Source organism: Hemicordylus capensis, chromosome 9 (genome assembly GCF_027244095.1).
Source record: "Hemicordylus capensis ecotype Gifberg chromosome 9, rHemCap1.1.pri, whole genome shotgun sequence".
Taxonomy (NCBI): domain Eukaryota; kingdom Metazoa; phylum Chordata; class Lepidosauria; order Squamata; family Cordylidae; genus Hemicordylus; species Hemicordylus capensis.
This window is the reverse complement of record NC_069665.1, coordinates 3,833,186-3,852,355: the sequence shown is the minus strand read 5'-3', so window position 1 is coordinate 3,852,355 and position 19,170 is coordinate 3,833,186. Positions and strand designations below refer to the sequence as shown.

The 19,170-nt window shown below is 52.4% G+C and overlaps 1 protein-coding gene across 4 annotated transcripts in view; it reads left to right on the top strand.

Annotated features, from left to right (window-relative positions):
• DOK4 (docking protein 4) overlaps positions 1 to 19,170 on the top strand; it is a 53,837-nt gene that overhangs the window by 21,116 nt on the left and 13,551 nt on the right. For all 4 annotated transcript variants that reach the window (XM_053270608.1, XM_053270609.1, XM_053270607.1 and 1 more), the window contains 2 exons: positions 15,102 to 15,209; positions 18,970 to 19,084. In XM_053270608.1, coding sequence (XP_053126583.1) covers positions 15,102 to 15,209; positions 18,970 to 19,084 — 223 coding nt within the window. The remainder of the gene's footprint in view (positions 1 to 15,101; positions 15,210 to 18,969; positions 19,085 to 19,170) is intronic.

Sequence of the window (19,170 nt, the reverse complement as noted above, 5' to 3'; positions counted from 1 at the left end):
GCTGTTGGGATAACGTGCGGGAAGAGTCCAGAACTGGAGACGTGCCCCTGGATATCTTATGTGCGATGGTGTGTTGTTTATAGGGATGAGGCCGTAGCTCAGGGGTAGAGCATTTGCTTTGCATGCAGAAGGTCCCGGCTTCCCAACTCCGGGAAGGGCTGGGCGAGAGACTCCTGCCTGGAACCTTCGAGGGCTGCTGCCAGTCGGTCGGGCTGTTCTCGCAATCCTAAACAGGGTTGGAGGAGCGCCCGGTTCGGGGTAAGAGAGCTGTGAGCAATCCCCAACGGCGCTTGTGTGTTTGCAAAGGCAGGAGGAGGGGAGAGGGATGGTGTGGGACGCTCCCCTACTAACTGAGCCAAGAGGCCCCTTTCTAAAAGTGGTGATTCTCTCTTATATTTAGCAGGTGGGGAGCAACTGGCCCTATCTGTCCCCAGCGCAACAGCCCTCCAGGGTGTCTGTCTTGTGTTTCTTTCTTAGATTGTGAGCCCTTTTGGGGATGGCACCATTTTATTTTTTTTATATATATCTATGTAAACCGCTTTGGGAACGTTTTGTTGAAAAGTGGTATATACACATTTGTTGCCATGTTTGTACTCGGAGCCAGGTAGGACAGCTTTTCATCCAGCACCAGTCAAAGTGTAGGGACAGAATGTGGGTGGGCTGTGCCCCTCCAAAGGCCATTGTGGCTGATGGGAGTTGTAGTCCAACATCTTCTGGGGACCCATGGTCTAGAACCCCAGGGCTGCCTTGTGCAATTGGTCTGTAGTCACGTCCTCCTTACAATTTGGTGGTGTGACCTCAGGCTGGGGTGCTTTGGCCATGCATGGCCTGGGATTCCTGCCCGGTGTTCCCTCTAACATGGGATTCCCAGATGTTGCTGACCACAACTCCCAGCATCCCCAAGCAAATGCCATTGCAGCAGGGGATTCTGGGTGGTGTAGTCAACAACATCTGGGAATCCCAGTAAGAGGGAACATTGTTCCAACACCATCCTGCCAAATGGCCTCCTTGGTTAGCTGGGGTCCTCCTATCCGCCCCCCCCTCCCCAATGCAAAGTGCAGTGCACTCTGTCTGAGAACAGCGGAAGGGGATCTTCTCTCTCTCTGAGTGGACCCCGGAGCTCAACTGGGCATGGGTCTCCCTCTCTGCAGCCGGTGTTCTCTCCTCTCTCTGGTTCCCCGACCAAGCAAGCCATGGAGGAGGTTGACTGGTTTGGAGGAAGGGGAAGAAAAGTGTGTCTGGTTCTGGCTGGTGTATCTTTCTCCTGGCCTGTGTGCCTTCCTGCTGGTCCGTCTGTGTGTGTTTCGGTGGCTCTGTTTTAGATTATTTGCTTGTGCTGGCACGGAGGCGCTTGTGAAAGACACAGGACAAGAGGAAGCTGCCGTGCGCCCCCAACCGGAAGGTGGGACTAGAGCCTCTCCACAGCCCCGGAAGACTTGCACTGAGCTGGGGCCCATCCCTGTAGGAAGCCCCCCTGCACCGAATCAGATGCTTGGTCTACGTAGCTCAGGACTGTCTACACAGGCTGGCAGCAGCCTTCCAAGGTTTCAGGCAGGAGTCTCTCCCAGCCCTACCTGGAGGTGCTGCCAGGAAGTGAATTGTCGACCTGCTGTGTGGGGGGTATGCAGATGCTCTTTCACTGCGCTGTGGTCCCGTTCCCTAAGGGGAATATCTTGCATGTAGTCTCCCATTCAAAGGCAAACCAGGGTGCACCCTGCTTAGCAAAGGGGGCAATTCATGTTTGCTACCAGAAGACCAGCTCTTCTTTCATAAGGCTTACCTCATACTGAGTCAGACCGTTGGTCCATCTAGCTCAGGATTGTCTACCCTGACTGGCAGCGGCTCTCCAAGGTTTCAGGCAGGCAGGAGTCTCTCCCAGCCCTACCTGGAGATGCTGCCAGAGAATGAACCTGGGACCTTCTGGGTGCAGAATGGCTGCTGTCCCACTGAGCTATGCCCTCACCCCCATCAAACAGGAACATAGAAAGCTGCCTTATACAGAGTCAGACCACTGGTCCCTCTAACTGAGCATTGTCAGATAAGCAGGGTCCGCTCTGGTTGCATATGAATGGGAGACTAGAAATGTGAACACTGTAAGCTGTTCCCCCTCAGGGGATGGAGCCACTCTGGGAAGTGCATCTAGGTTCCCAGTTCCCTCCCTGGGAGCATCTCCCAGACAGGGCTGAGAGAGATTCCTGCCTGCAACCTTGGAGAAGCTGCTGCCGGTCTGTGAAGACAGTACTGAGCTAGATGGACCAAGGGCCTGACTCAGTATATGGCAGCTTCCGATGTCCCCTCTGTTGAGACCACTGCCTTATTTGGTATCAGAATCCCAAGATTCCTCTGTAACATGGGAACAGGGTATACCAAGAGGGTGAGAACATGCGGCTTCCTTAAGGAACGGGTTCTCAACCTTGGGTCTCCTGCGGTTAGGGTTAGGCCAGGCCATTGCGGCAGGGGGTGATGTGGGGCTGTAGTCTGTCACCATCGGGGGACTCAAGGCTGAGAAGCCTTATCCTAAGGTGAGATCTGAGCCGGCCGACACGTAGGGCCAAACTACAAGCGGCATTAAACAGTCCTAAGCAAACAGGACTAACCAAGGGAGTCCCCCAGTGGTGGTCCTTCCATCCAGATTCAGCCATGGGGAACCGCTATCTGACTTGAAACCATGGGGCATCCTGTACCATTTTTGTGCCCCATATCCCCCCCCCAAAAAAAATCTATTTTGCCACTGCAGGGACAATTTCAGGGATGAAAATTATTATTATTATTTATTTACATAGTCAGACAGGTGTTATTGACTGGTTTGTTTTATCCAGACATCGAGTCCTTCCCAAGGACCTGGGATGCCAGAATTTTATTGTCAATTGTTATAGATATCGTCGCAGAATATAGGCTGTTCCCAGTAAAGCTGCTTTTTGTAATTGGCCGATGGTGATTTCTGTGGCCCCGATAGTGTTGAGGTGCTCTTCAAGGTCTTTTGGGACTGCACCCAGGGCGCCAATGACCACTGGGATCATTTTGGTCTTTTCCTGCCACAGCCTTTCTATTATTGTTGTTGTTGTTGTTAATAATAACAACAACAACAACATTTTATATCCCGCTCTTCCTCCAAGGAGCCCAGAGCAGTGTACTACATGCTTGAGTTTCTCCTCACAACAACCCTGTGAAGTAGGTTAGGCTGAGAGAGGAGTGACTGGCCCAGAGTCACCCAGCAAGTCTCATGGCTGAATGAGGATTTGAACTCGGGTCTCCCCGGTCCTAGTCCAGCACTCTAACCACTACCCCACTGTCCTCCTCCACACTTTGCAGCCCCAAACCAGATCGGGAGGGGTGGGTCTGTAGCTGGGGCTCAGAGTCCTGCCTCTCCTTCACTTTCCACTCTCAGCCGGTCTCTGCATGGCAGACTTAATGTCACGTTTAGTTTGTCCCGCCTCTGTACACCTGGCGAGCTCTGTGTGCTCCACGATTTAAATCACTAGCAGGGTGGATAAAAATCAATGATTTTTTTTGGTTTAAATCGGATTTTTTTGGTTTAAATCGGATTTTTTTTATTTTTTTAAAGAAATCATTGATTTTTATCCACCCTGCTAGTGATTTAAATCGTGATTTAAATCGAATCCACCCTGCCGCCAGCGAAGCAGGCAACGGGGCGAAAGGCCTCTTCCTTTGTCTCCTGGGGACCCCAGCGTAGCAGACACGGGCTTCAGCTTGAACCTGCCCTGCCGAGATCCGGTGCTGGATTCTTGCTGTTGTGAAGTCGGGGAGAGAAGAAAAGGCTTTGGATCTCCCCCCACCCCCCGTTTCCCAGGCAGCCTCGTGCTGCTTTGGTGCCATTCCGTGGGGTGGGGCGGGGGGGAGGCTTGGCTGGCACCCCCCAGAGCTTTGCCTGTGACAGGTGTTGCGGGCTTTGAAGTCTGTGCTGGGCCCGGCTTCCTCCGCTCCGTGGAGATGCCGTCTTCCAAGTGCAGGCCCTTTGAAAGCGCCGGAGATGCACCGGAGGTGGGCCGTGTGGATTGTGCTCTCAGGAAGCCTGTGCTACGTGCCAAACAGACGCTGGGCTGCTCCCGCGGGGCTCGTTAGGTGCCTCCAGAAGCCGTCAAGCCTCAGTTTCCTGCATCCAGGCAGCCCGACGGCCAACAGAGCCATCCCCATGTTTGCACAGGATTTCCTTCTGCAAAAAGTGTGTGTGTGGGGTGGGGGGCCGTGTTGATTGTAACCAAGGCTGGTCCCCCGGCTCTCTGCGTGTCCTCTCTTGGTGGCTTCATGTTGGGAGCAGGCGTGGAGCTCTGGGGCCAGGTTAGGCAACCAGCTGTTGCTGAACTACGACTCCCATCATCCCAGCCACAACAAATGGAGAGCCAAGGTCTGGAAAATAGGGACCCGGGGAGCTGCCATATGCCGAGTCAGACCCTTGGTCCATCTAGCTCAGTACTGTCTACACAGGCGGGCAGCGGCTTCTCCAAGGTTGCAGGTGGGAGTTCCTCTCGCCCCTTCTTCAAGATGCCAGGGAGGGAACCTGGGAGTTTCTGAAAAGCCTTCTGCATGCAGCTGCTCTTCCCAGAGTGGCCCCATCTCCTAAGGAGAAGATCTTGTGGTGCTCACACATGTAGTCTCCCATTCAAATGCAAACCAGGGTGGACCCTGCTGAGCAACGGGCCCATTCGTGCTGACTGCCACAAGGCCAGCTCTCCTCGGTTGCCTGCTCCTGCTCTAGAGTCTTGCTCCTCTTGAGGGGCGGAACAAAGGAAAGAGATTCCTGGAGTGAGAGATTCTGCATCATCCACTTCTGTAGGAAGATCAGAAGCTGCCTTATACCCAGTCAGGCCCTTGGCCCATCTAGATCAGTAATGTCGACACTGACTGGCAGCAGCTTGCCAGGGTTTCCGGGAGGACTCTCTCCTAGCCTTACTCAGAGATTATTTATTATTATTATTATTATTATTAATAACATTTTATAGCCCGCTCTTCCTCCAAGGAGCCCAGGGCGGTGTACTACATACTTGAGTTTCTCTTTCACAACAACCCTGTGAAGTAGGTTAGGCTGAGAGAGAAGTGACTGGCCCAGAGTCACCCAGCAAGTCTCATGAGGCTGAATGGGGATTTGAACTCGGGTCTCCCCAGTCCTAGTCCAGCACTCTAACCACACGGATTGAATCTGGGCCCTTCTGCATGCAAGCAGGCAGGTGCCCTTGCCGCCCCTGAGTTACAGCCCAATCCCCGAAGGCAAGTATCTTACAGTGCTCACATGGGAGTCACCCATCCAAATGCAGACCAGGCTGGACCCTGCTTAGCAAAGGGGACAACTCCTGCTTGCGCCCACAAGGCCAGCCGAGGACTCCCTGTTGCTCCACCTCTCAATTCCAGAGCAGTTGAGTCGCTGCCGGGGAAATGGATCTTTTTGCTGCAGTCACTCCTATCCGGGGTGTGTGTGTGTGTGTGCGCGTCTCTGCCTTGGGTCCCCGGGTGTCGCTGGACGACCACTGCCCTCCTCCCCAGCCCCATCTGCAGGAGGGCTGAAGCTGTGTGGCCCGGCTCCAAGAGATGCACGGAAGAGGGAGTTTCAGCAGGTCCCGCTTGTTGTGCCGTGGCAGGAGAAGCTGCGCCTGCTGAGATTCACCCTCCTGCCCATCTCCCCAATGCCCAGAAGGCCTGCCCTCGCTTGCATGTGGCAGCCCCCGAGGGAGAGTAGGGCAAGGCGGGGAAGGAGCCCTTTGTTGGGGATGGAGGGGGGTGCTGAGTCCCGGCAGGCTCAGGTGTGCCGCCTGCAGCGAAGGGGGCTGGGATGCAATAGGCAGAGCCTGCTCGCGGGAGGAGGTGGCGGCAGCGAGAGCCTCGAGGGTGCGTGCTCCCTTGCGGCGGCTGCGCTCCGCTCCGTCTGGTAATTAAGTGGCTGGGCTGTAATTAATACTGGCGTTGTGACAGGTAGGGAGTCCCGTGAGGGGGGGGCGGGGGCAGGAGAGCTGTCAAAGGCAGCTCCTGGTTCCCCACCCCCACCCCGCGGCTGCCCCCTCCCCCCTCCTGGGCTGCAGGGAAGGGTCTTCTCTCTGGGAAAGGAGACCCCTTTTGTGGGTGGGAAGGAGTCCGTCTGGTCTGCTAACGTGGGCGGGTGGGAGGACGGAAGAAGGCTTGTTGTGCACACAAGGGTGTGCCCCCCCCGCCCCGCCCCAGGGCTGCTGTAGATGCTTCCGCGCTTGCTCCAGCGGAGCCCCGCGCTCGGCTGCGCTGTGGGAGATGACGCAGGGGGCCAGGTGTACCGTGGCGGCCCTCCTCTGCCGCCTCCTCGCAGATGCTCCCAGCCCTGGCTTTGCTCTCGGGGTGCAGCGCAGGAAGCGGCCTTCGGCCGAGTCAGGCCTTTGGTCCAAACTACCTCAGTGTTGTCCACACTGACTGGCAGCAACTTCCCACAAGGTTTCAGGCAGGAGTCTGGAGGTCCTGGAGAACCCGGGCCCTTCTGCATGCGAAGCAGATGCCCTCAGCCCCATCCTCCGAATCCGGCAGCAGGAAGCGCTCACGTGTAGCCACCCACCCAAATGCAAGCCGAGGCAAGCCCTGCTTAGCGGAGGAGGCAGTTTGTGCCGCCTGCTGCAAGACCGACTCTCCTCTCTAGGCCGTGACGCGCTCAGCCACGGTAGCCGTTGGGAACTGTATCCCTGGCAGAAAGTGAAGCCGGGTCCAGGAGGGTTCAGGCTCCGAGCAAGCAAACAACGAATGCCTCGGAGGGCCTCTCTCTCCGCTGCAAACAACCCCACGCATCATCGGGGCTTAGGGGATCCCCACTCCTGGGCAAGAGGAGGCCAGGTTTTCCTCTGGCAGCCTCTCTCTCTTGCTAGGCTTGAGCCTCCAGTTTTGAAGCCTTCCCTTCTTCAGCTGTGTGTGAGTCTGCAGGCTGCAAGTCCTTCTGACAAGCACCCAAACTCCCTGTGCCTCTGCGAGGTCAGCATCTTGCTTGTTGCCGACCACGTACATGGCGTCCGCACGTGCATGGAGGCCGTGTGCCTGCCAGTGTCAGGTGTGGGTTGTTGTGTGGGTTGTTGCGGGGCAGTGCCCTCATAGTAGGAAGCTGCAGGGGATGGCGGAGCAGGTAAGGACCTGCTCTGCTCCCTTCTAAAGGTCCTGCTCGCCACTCCCCCTGCCCCCAGCAGTGCCGAACCGGTTTGGCACCGAACCAGTGCACAAGCTTTGGTTCATCAGTATTGTGTCTACACAGGCGGGCAGTGGCTTCTCGAAGGTTACAGGCAGGAGCCTCTCCCAGCCCTATCTGCAGATGCCAGGGAGGGAACCGCCTTCATGCAAAGCAGATGCTCTAAGAATGTCCTAAAATGGCGCTAAGATACAAGTGGCAACCTTACGGTCTCCCCCAGGAAGAGCTCAGCAGGAAGGGGTCCGATCAAGCCACGCGGGTCATCAGGCGGCGTGTCTTAGGTCTAGAACTGCAAGAAGAATCAGCAAAGCTGCTGAGAGGGATTTATATAGGCAATCGGTCCTTGCATGTAAGGCCTGTTGAGATCTAAACAGTTTAACCACAGCAAAATTTAGGAGAGCGTTGACTCTCGCTCGCCGAAATGAGCTCCCTACTGCAGTTCTAGAGGGGAAGTTCAAGAAACTGCCATATACATCGCCCGCCTCTGCGCTTGCGGCTCGGGAGTCATAGAAACTACTGCACGCGTAATTCTTTACTGCACATTTTACAAAGGTAGTCATACAAATTTTATTTCACCATTATTTAATGGAGTTTGCTGGGCATCCTGACAAGTTTTATTTAGATTACCTGCTGTCCAGTTGTAAAGAAACAGTCTCTAGCAATGTGACCATGTCTTGCTACATGGTTTGTAACACTCGCAAAGAATTTACTACTTGATTGGACGTTGTTCTTGTTCGTTTATCTTGCTGGTCAATGACCGAAGTAAAGTATCTATCTATCTATCTACTAAATGACAGGGAATGCCTGCTGAAAAGCCCTGGTTCCTTCCAAAGAGTCATAAAATGCATGGAATTTGGAAATTCAATGCATCCTACAAGCATTTGGAAGGAGGAACATAGGAAGCTGCCTTATAACCCAGTCAGACCCTTGGTCCATCTAGCTCAGTATTGTCTACACAGACTGGCAGCAGCTTCTCCAAGGTTGCAGGCAGGAGTCTCTCCCAGCCCTACCTGGAGATGCTGCCAGGGAGGGAACTGAGTACCTTCTGCATGCAAGCATTCAAGCAAGTCTCTCATTCAAATGCAAACCGGGGAGGGCCCTGCTTAGCAAAGGGGACAATTCATGTTTGCTTTCTTGTAGACAGGCTGGGCATCTGCAGAGCCCATGGAGGGCAGAATGTCCACTCTATGCAAACATCCTCCACTCCTAGTCCCCACACACTGCCTTGTATCAAGTCAGAGCCTTGGTCCCTTCAGTTTGCAATTGTCTGCTTTGACCAGCTCTCCCAGTTTCCAGGCAGGAGTCTTTCCCAGCCCTACCTGGAGTTGTTGCCAAGGGATGGAACGGGGTGGGTGGGTGGGTGTGCCTTCTGCATGCGGAGGAGCAAAGGCCCTGCTGCCACTCAGCTACGGCCTCATCCTTTCTAGACCCAGCCTAGACTAGGGTTGGGGTATTGTTAATGGTTTATCCATCCAGGGCAACTGGGTTGTGATTTCCGCTGCTGCAAGTCTGCAAGAACCAGCTGCTCTTTTGCTCCAACCTTTGCAACGGAGAGAGAGTCTTTGCTGACTGGTGGGGTTTCGGTGGGACGGCTCTCTTTGCTGAAGCCAGCGCCTTCTCCTCATTGTGTGGGGAGGACTGTTCCCTTTATTCCTTCCTCAGCCCCAGACTAATTACTTTCCGTTTGCCATCTGTTGGCTTGGGGACCCACAGCCTGCTGCCCCTTTCCAGCCCGCTCCTGTTGCTGGTGTCCTCTGTCACAAGCTCTGCCTCCAGGTTTTTCTGTCCCCCAAGACAGAGTGTCAGCGCCTCTGACCTCCTTTGCCAGAGGTCTGTCTCTCTTGCTTGGATGAGCTTGTGCAGGAAAACTGTCGGGTCTTTCCAGCCTCTGCCTGCCCTGCTTGGATCCAGAAGGCACCACGCTCTGTGCAAGGTGGGAATGGGGTGATATCATACAGAGCCATGTTAAGCGCACACTCAGAGCACACTTCACCCACGGCTGGAAAATACTCTGAATTCCTAAACATCAGGTCCCATTTTAAACGGCTGACCCTGTGGCTGGGATGAAGCGAAAGCCAGACTAGGCAATATGCAGCAGATTAACCCTCTCCTGATGCTCTGCTGATGCTGGGTTTTTGTCTGAAAAGGAGCCGAAAGAGGCTGCCGCCTGGAGGGGTGGGGTGGGGTGGGGTGCGCGGCTGCTTAAGGCAGTGCTGGATAGACCTCGGTTCAAATCCTCACTCAGCCGCAAACCTCACTGAATCGGGGCCCACAGTGGAGCTTACTAATTTTGCTGGGCAAGATCGCCTGGCTCGGCCCGCTCATATGGCCGCCTGTTGGCTGTGCGGTGCAGCGCAGGCTGGTGCCACTGGCATGGGGGCCGGGGGCACATTTGCAGGGCCCTCCACCCTGACTGGGTGAAGCAGCGTGGGCCGTTGCTACTGCCAGGGGGGAGATTTGGAGGGCCCCCTGCCAGACGAGCACTGGCAGCCCACCAGTTGCGGTGGTGCAATGCAGGCCAGTGTGTCACTGTGGAGGCTGGAGGGACATGATCCGGGGGACATTTGGAGCCACCACCACCCCCACACCCAGCGGAGGAAAGGACCTTGGACTGGAAGTCCGGTCCTAAAAGCACCACTGACTGTAAGTTGCTCTCGTTCAGCCTCACCTACCTCACAGGTGGCTGTGAAGATGAATGAGAGGAAGGCCATAAGAGCTGTTACGTGACAGACTTATGAACCAGTCTGACTGAAAAATGTAAAAAATGTATTCCCATAACATAATGGGAGGCAACAGTGTGTGTAAAGTCAGCCGCATGTTGTATTTGCCTGTTTGTGATTTAAAAAGTGAAACACCAGCTGAACAGAAATGCCACACGTACGATGGTGAGACGGCACTAACGCATCCTTCCAAAAAGCTTTATGGAAGAATAACGGCTTTCGTGTGAACAAGAATAGCGGAATAAACGGACACGTCCCCTTGCCGAAAAAGAAGCTGCTTTGTGCTTGGAAAAGCCTCTGTCAGGGCAGAATCTCAAAACAGCCTGCCTGCTTGGTACTGGCCCCTTGCCCTGAGACGTTAGTTCTGGCCTCTGACGAAGCAGAAACCCTGAAATTTCAGTTGCACTCTGTGACCTGGCCGGCCGGCCTGCAGCACGCTAATCCTAACCAGGTTGCTTCCTTGGCCTGCCTTCCAGTAGCGTGTCAGAGTGGGATTAGGCAAGGATGTTGGCCCGCGAGGCTGTCAGTGGGTGGAGACCACCCAGAGGGAAGCTGAAATTCTTCTTTGGAGCCGACGAGGCCGGTTGGATTGTACGTCGGGTCTGGCTCCAGGAGGCAACGGTTCAGACTTGTGCTGAGCTGTGAAGCTTGCAGGGAGCTCTTGCCCGACTTTCTCTCTTGACTTTCCCTACCACACAATAAGGAGACATCTCCGCCTACCTTGAACTCTTGGGGCAAGGCAGGAGCAGCGTCTGATTAAAATTTTAACCAAAAAATCTTTGGCCACCAGCTTGCTGGATGTACTTCTTCCCCATGCATTGGATAGAAGAGCTGCCTGGATTGTCCCCTTTGCGAAGCAGAATCTGTTCTGCCTTGCATTTGGATGGGAGACTACATGTGTGAGCACTGCAAGATATTCCCCTTAGGGGATGGGAAGAGGCCCTGCTGCTTGCACGAAGGTTCCCTCCCTGGCAGCATCTCCAAGACAGGGCTGAGAGAGATTCCTGCCTGTAACCTTAGAGAAGCCGCTGCCAGTCTGTGAAGGCAAAGCTGAGCTAGACGTTACCAATGATCTGAATCCGTATAAGGCCGTCTCCTTTGTTCCTAGAAGCCATCTTATTGGGACACCCGTGACAGCCACGCTTCCAGTTCTGGTCCCTGTACTCCTTGTGCCTGCACTCTGCATGTAGTGCTAATTGAGAGGCTTCCGTTTCGGCTCTTTCCCCCACCCCAAATCCACACACACACTCTTTAACCACCCTGATTGTGAACACTGCAGAGGGGTTAAGTAAGGGGTGCAGAATCCAGATCATGTGATCTGGGTGCAAATCCCAGGGTGGCAAGCGGAACAGAGAGCTGTTGTTCTGAAAGATCTACTCCAAAATAAAAATGCATACAGCGGTCTCCTCTTACATTCATGTAGGTGAGACAGACTTGCTCCAGCCTCAGAGGCAAGATGCTGCTCAGTACCCGTTGCAAGGGAGCAACAGCAAGACAGAGGACATGCAGATACCTCTTGCCTGGGGGCTTCCCAGAGGCATCTGGTGGGCCACTGTGGGAAACAGGAGGCTGGACTAGAAGCGCCTTGGGCCTGATCCAGCAGGGCGGTTCTTATGTTCTTAAGACATGCTTAACATTTGGCAGGGATGCTGAGCTTTGGGTTCGTCTGAGAGCCAGCGTGGTGGTGTGGTCAGAGTGTTGGGCTAGGACTGGGGAGAGCCCTAGTTCAGATGCCTACTCAGCCATGATGTTCACTGGATGCCCTAGGCTGCTCTCCTGCTTTCAGCCTAACCTACCTTGCAGGGTTGTTGTGAGGGTAAGCATAACTCTGTATGCTGCTCTGGGTTCCTTGGAGGAAGAGCAGGATATAAATGTAAGAATAAATGTTATTAAATGACAACGGTAGCCCAACAACAACATATGGGGACCCAAGATTCAGAAAGCCTGCATTGGGGGTACGGTTATAACTCAGTGGCAGAGCATCGGCTTTGCATGCAGAAGGCCCCAGGACCAGAATTATTTACTTGGATGAACCGGAGTCTGGGTAAAGCCAGCGTGATGTAGTGGTTCGAGTGCTGAACTCGGAGCGGGGAGACCCGAGTTCAAATCCCCGTTCAGCCATGAGACTAGCTGGGTGACTCTGGGCCAGTCACTTCTCTCTCTCAGCCTAACCTACTTCACAGGGTTGTTGTGAGGAGAAACCCAAGTATGTAGTACACCGCTCTGAGCTCCTTGGAGGAAGAGTGGGATATAAATGTAATAATAAATAATAGTAGTAACAACTCGGTGGCAGAGCATTTGGTGAGCACGCAAATGGTCCCAGGTTCAATCCCTGGCAGTGATTCCAGGGAAAGGCTCCTGTCTGAAGCCCTGGAGAGTTTCTGCCTGTCAGTGCAGACAAGACTGAGAAAGACTAGGGGGATAAAACAGGGTCTTAACACTCATTCCCGTGTCCTTGTTGCTGTATCTCAATTCTGCCCTTTCCTTCTATTCTCTGTCCCCAACGCCCCCCACCCCAGCCCCATTACCGCTTTGATTCAGTCCGAAAGCAAATACAGGAACAATCAGCAGAAAAGAGAGAGAGAGAGTCAGTTGACAGGTATTTTCTATTAGCCCAGAGGCTGCCCTTCTCAATCTGTAACCAACTTGGCAGCCCCTGGTTAGCTGGTACAAGCTGCAAAGTCAACAAGATCACTCTGCTGGGTGTTGATGGATAGCATGACATCCCCGTCGTCCAAGGAGAGATGGATGGACAGCAGCAAAGGAGGTAGCAGCAGTGAGAAGGGGAGAAGGCTGTTCCCTGGCCTCTCTTCTGAGTGTCTCTGCGTGGAGCTTTCCTCTGAGCTCCAGTGCAGCATGGACAGTGACTTCAGACCGTCAACCGGTGGTGTGGTCCTTGTATTCTGCAGACCACCCCCTGCCCTGCCCTGCCCTGCCCTGCCCTGCCCTGCCCTGCCCTGCCCTGCCCTGCTCTGCTGCAGGGAATTTTGGCACTTAAAGCTCTGAACTGGGAATGAGAGAAAGGCCTGATATGGAACATAGGAAGCTGCCATATACTGAGTCAGACAATACTGAGTCTAGCTCAGTATTGTCTTCACAGACTGGCAGTGGCTTCTCCAAGGTTGCAGGCAGGAATCTCTCTCAACCGTATCTTGGAGATGCTGCCAGGGAGGGAACTTGGAATCTTCTACATGCAAGCATGCAGATGCTCTTCTCAGAGTGGCCCCATCCCCTAGGGGGAATATCTTACCATGTGCAAACATGTAGTCTCCCATTCAGATGCAAACCAGGGTGGACTTTGCTTAACAAAGGGGAGAATTCATGCTTGCTGCCACTAGACCTAATCTCTCTTCCCCTCCTAACTGAGCAAAAAGACACCTTTTTAAAGTAGTGATTCTCTTATATTTAGCAGGGGGAGAGCAACTGGCCCTATCCATCCCCAGCACAGCATTCCTTCAGTGACTCTTGCTAGGGTCTGTGTATGTTTCTTTTTAGATTGTGAGGCCTTTGGGGACAGGGAGCCATCTTAATTTGTTTTAATTTTATTTCTCTGTGTAAACCGCTTTGGGAGTTTTTGTTGAAAAAAACATTCATCAGAGTACTAATGCGGTGAGATGAGAGCCCTGTTCAGACGACTGAAATCCGGGGAGGAGTCAGGAGTCAGCCAGGATAGAAAAGCTGGGCGCGCCCCTGATCAGCAGTGATGTCAACTCCGGGAGCAAGAGAAGAGGTGGAGAGAGGATCATGTGGGAGGCTGGAGCTAGTTTGGATGGGCACAGCCAACCCGTGTTCTGTCCCCAGCGTTTTATCGGGGGTGGAGGAAAAGGCATCCACCCCAGCTCCTGCCTCCCTCCCAATCACACTCCTCTCATCCTACCCCGTGGTGGAGCCAGCCTAATGGTGGCCTGTGTCCGCCCCGCCAGCAGCACCGTGAGTGACGCCCCATGCACACCATGTCACATGCATGGGGGTGTGGCCTGGGCTTGGGAGAGTCCTTGTCAGCCCTCCCGATCTCATTTTCAGCCAGTGTTTGCTGCTTGGCTGTGTTTATTTCCCTTCCTCTCCCTCGCTGGAGGGAAACGAACGCAGCCAGGAAGCAAACGCTGGTTGAAAATGAGTTCGGGAGGCCTGGGACAGGCTCTCTGGTGATTGGGCCATGCACCCTTTGCACGTGATGTCATTCTCCGGTGGCCCTTTTCATTGGCGGCCTGGGTTCTTTGAACCCATTCACTCAATGGTGGCTCCGGCCCTGATCCTACCTTGATCTTGGAGTTCACACAACTGCCGATTGAGAATGCACCCAGCTCTCCTACTCTGGCTGGGTGCTCCCTCTACACTGATTTCGACTGTGTGAACTAGCCTGTTATGGGAAGAGAACTGGTCTTGTGGTGGCAAGCATGAATTGTCCCCTTTGCTAAGCAGGGTCCATCCTGGTTTGCATTTGAATGGGAGACTACATGTGAGCACTGTGAGATATTCCCCTTAGAGGATGGGGCTGCTCTGGGAAGAGCATCTGCATACAGAAGGTTCCAAGTTCCCTCCCTGGCAGCATCTCCAAGATAGGGCTGAAAGAGATTCCTGCCTATAACCTTGAAGAAGCTGCTGCCAGTCTGGGTAGACAATTCTGAGCAAGATGGACCAAGGGTCTCACTCAGTATATGGCAGCTTCCTATGTTCCTAACTAAGAGGACAGAAAACTCTAAAGATTGTTTTGTTTGTTTGTTTTGTTTAAAATGTTTATACCCTGCTCCTCCAGTACATTACTGCTTGGGGTGGTTCACAACATTTATAAAACAGTTACAATATAAAGTCAGACTAATAAAATTAACCAAATTAAACAAGTTCAAAAGCGAAGCTAAAACCACAATCAGAATTAGCTTTTAAATCTTCAAGTTGTTTTAAAAGCTAAAGACTAAGAATTATAAAAACTAAAGTATTTATAAACTTGAAAGAGTTTATAAACAAGTTTAAGAATTATAAAACTACTAAGTCTTAGATCAGGCATTCTTGATTCTCTCTTAGCCTAGGATGTGTGATCATGTAACCACAGCCAGCGGGGTTCTCTCTGACTGGAGCTGACCACTCCTCTGAGAAACACAGAAACTTGGGAGTGCCTCTGGACACAAGAGAGTCTGGCTGAAGCACCTTTGCTCCAGGAGTTGGGTGTGTTCAGCTCTGGGTGTCCACTTCACTTCTTGTTTATGTCAACAGACTGTCTCTCCTTCTCTCTCGGTTAGATTTACCGGCGTTGCTGGCTGGTGTTCCGGAAATCTTCCAGCAAAGGCCCCCAGCGGCTGGAGAAATATCCCGATGAGAAGTCCGTGTGTTTGCGTGGCTGTCCCAAGGTGAGTCTCCCTCCCTTACCTAATCGCCAGGGGCATCATTAGGGGGTGGTCCAGGGGGCATGGCCCCCCATGAGTTGCTCAGAGCCCTGAATCTCATCAGCCGCCACCTCCCTCCTCTCTGACCTCTTCCAGAAAGGAAGTTTGTCAAGGGAGGAGGCACCTGCACAGAACATGATGGGGAAAGAGCTCTGAGCCTTCCCTGGCTTTCGCCTGCTTCCACCCTCATAGGTGCTGTATTAGAGACTTTGAAAAACATAGATAACTAGGAGGCGAAGTGTGTTGTTGACTGGCTAAAGTCATTCTGCATAGATTATACTTATTGGGGAGTTCAAGAAATGTATGTCATAGAATTTTTTATTAATCTGCTTCCAAAAGGGAAGTAAAAGAACAGTTTTGAATTTGTTGGATTTCAACTTCAAACATTATTCATTTTATTGACTGATTCTCATATATAGTAAATTTGAACCATAGTAAATTTGAATCTGAGAAAGATCTTCTGCTTCCCTTGGGCGTGATGTCATTTTTGAATGATTGATTATCGTTAAGTGTTTAAAAAAACCTGTTGAATTTTAAAAATCTGTTGAATAACACAACAGCTAAAAAAGAACGTTATATTCAGAATTTCTTTGAAAAAATAAAAACTATTTACATGTTTCATTGAGCATATCCTGGTGTAAAAATAGTGCATTCCTCTCATTTCAGTGGCAGGCTTGCATATGCAACATTTGGTATTTGTAAGTAATTGCAAAGTAAGAAGTTGTTTTGCACAAACAAATCCACAAACGCACTCTTTGTTTGTGGATTTGTTTATGGCATCTCCAGGTACTTAAAATCAGGGGTGTTTTAATACTTAAAATAAGTATTATTTTATACTTATATTATACTAGAGTCTTTAAAAGTCTTTAATTAAAATTCAATCATATTTGTCCAAGAATACTTATATGTAAGTATTTATTTCTTGAGCAAGTATGATTGAGTTTAATTATCAAAAGACGGGCTGTGGGCCCAGGGCCCAGACCTTTTAGGAACCAAGCAACACCCCTGGTTTTAAGTACCTGGCAGTGCCACTTCTATCCTGGGGAGGAGGGAGGCTGGAGAGCAAACGCAGGGGGCCATCCCAGCACCCCTTGCTCTGGCAGTATGCTTAAGTCATTCCCAGCAAGGGGGCTGCGAGAGGTAGGAGTGGGCGACCTCCTGCATTGAGCCAACTTAGGAGTTGTCCACTTTGGTGATGAGCATTCCCTCCTCTAGCCGTGTTCTCATTATCACGAAATGCCTCTCTGGGGCACCATTGTGGTCTGTGTGACACTTCATGCAGGAAAAACATCTCTGCCCAGGGGAGCCGCTGTGGCAAAAATAACCTTGTTTATGTTTGCAAGGGAGGGGCCCTTCCCGCGTGGCCTCTCCCTGCCCGGCTCTTCTCCCTTGGCACCTGGCCTCCCAGGGCCTCTGTTCCTGCCAGGGCCGTTGTTTTCAGAACAGAAGGTGGTCTTGGGCTCCTGAAAAATGGGGCCAGTGCTAGCAGGACAGAAGGCTAGGTGTGTTAGCTGGGCATCCTCCTCCTCCTTTTCAGGGATGACATCCTGCCTCTCCAAGACCACTCGCAGCAATGCAGCACTAAACATGTAATAGCATTAAAAGAAACTGGAGGCGACACCAATCAAAATGGGGAAGAGATGCAAATATAGCTGCTTTCAAAAATGGGGCCAGCAGAGAGAGAGAAACCTCTGCAGGCCAAAAGCTTAGGCTGCTAGGAGCATAAGAAACTGCCATATACAGAGTCAGACCCTTGGTTCATCTCGCTCATTATTGTCTACCCAGACTGGCAGCGGCTTCTCCCAGGTTGCAGGCAGGAATCTCTCTCAGCCCTCTCTTGGAGATGCTGCCAGGGAGGGAACATGGACCCTTCTGCATGCAAGCAGGCAGGTGCTCTTCCCAGAGTGGCCCCATCCCCAAGGGGAATATCTTACAGTGCTCATGTGCAGTCTCCCATTCTAATGCAAACCAGGGCAGATCCTGCTTAGCAAAGGAGGCAATTCATGCTGGCTACCACAAGACCAGCTCTCAGAATTGTCGGGCTGGGAGGGGCCCTGGAGGTCATCTTCTAGTCCAGCCTCCTGCTGAGTGTAGGAAACTGCTCCAGCCTCCCTGGCGGCTGGACATCCCGCCTCTGTTTGTTTTGAAAACCCTCAGCAAGAGAGAGCCCACCACTGCACCAGGCAGACTGTTGCACTGGCAAGCAGCTCCTGCACTCCGGAAATCCCTCCGACTCTGCAGTCGTTTCCTTGGTTTCCTTGCCCTTTCAAGGCGTTGGTTCTAGTGCTGCCTCACTTGGGAAGCAACCCAGAGGGAGGCGTCTGCAACTTGTAGGTGGCAGCTCTTGGGATGTTTTGAAGACGGCTCCCCTCTCCCCCCTCTCAGTCCTCTCTTTGTTGCTTCGCTTACTTAAAAGGAGACTTGGTACATGGCAGAGAAAGGCCAGGAGGGAGCGAGTCGGATGGGCCTCTTGAAACAGGGTGTCCCACAAACACATTCTCCGTTTGCACCTCCCACCTCTTGTGGGTTTTAAAGCGGGAAGCCTCCTTGTCGGGAGTCCCGTCCCCACCTGCCCCAATCCTGGAGCCGGATTTGCAGAAAAACAAGCCCATCCAGCTCATTCCCCCCACCCACCCGCCCGCAGCTAGAGAAACCAGAAGGTGGTTTGTTTGAGCCTCTTTGTAGAGCCACTGAGACGTTCTTGTGTCGGGGCTGCTGAGCAACACAGGATTCCCTTCGTCCTCTCTGTGTTGGAAGGTCGCTTGCAGGGCCTGGTGGGGCTGTAGCTCAATGCTGGAGCATTGCCTTTGCATGCAGGTTCCCAGGTTCCATCCCCAGCACCTGCAGTTGGGGCCGGGAAAGGCTCCTGCCTGAAACCTTGGAGAGCTGCTGCCAGAAACAGAGTGGAAAATACTGAGCTAGAGGGACCGGGGAATCTAACTCGGGAGATTGAAACTACCGATGTTCCTATACAAGGTCTCTATGGGGATGGGGCCGTGACTCACTGGTAAAGCATCTGCTTCCATGCAGGAAGTCCCAGCACCAGTCTAAGAACTGCGAAGGACTCACACTCTATGATCACGCCATGTCTTCCTTTTTTGAAAGATGAGACTGGGACCACGGCTCAGTGGGAGGGTACCTGCTTTGCATGCAGAAGGTCCTGGGTTCAGTCGCAGGCAACATCTCCAGGTAGGGCTGGGAAAAACTCTGGCCTAAAACCTTGGAAAAGCCGCTGCTGGTCAGTGCAGATGGTGCTATCCTGAGCCAGATGGACCAGTGGTCTGACGCTGTATAAGGCAGCTTCTTGTGTTCATGTTGGAAGTGCCCCCAAAGTGCCTTTCCTTATTTATTTATGTATTTATTTATTTATTATAACATTTATATACCACCCCAAACCAAAGTCTCGGGGCGGTTCACAATTATAAAACAATACAAATAAATAAAACATTAAAATCAATTAAAACTCCCAAAAGCTGCTTAAAATGAAAACAGTTTACGATATTTAAAATTACAAAAGCTAAAAGGCCTGGTTGAAAAAGATGAGTCTTCAAAGATCTTTTAAAAATCGCTAGAGATGGGGAGAGCCTTATGTCAGCGGGAAGCGCATTCCAAAGTCTCGGAGCGACAAGGCCCATCCCTGAGTGGCTACCAAACGACTTGAAGGTAGCCACAGACGGGCCTCCCCTGACGAATGCTTTCCTTAATGAATCTCTCTCCCCTGCAGGTCACAGAGATCAGCAGTGTCAAATGCATCACGCGGCTGCCCAAGGAGACAAAACGGCAGGCCGTGGCCATTATATTTACTGACGACTCCGCCCGGACGTTCACCTGCGAATCTGGTAGGAAGCTGCCGCCATCCAGTGGTGGGGTTTCTAGCTTTTTATGAGGCTATGTGGGGTTGGAGTGCGGGTGGAGGGTTGCCTTT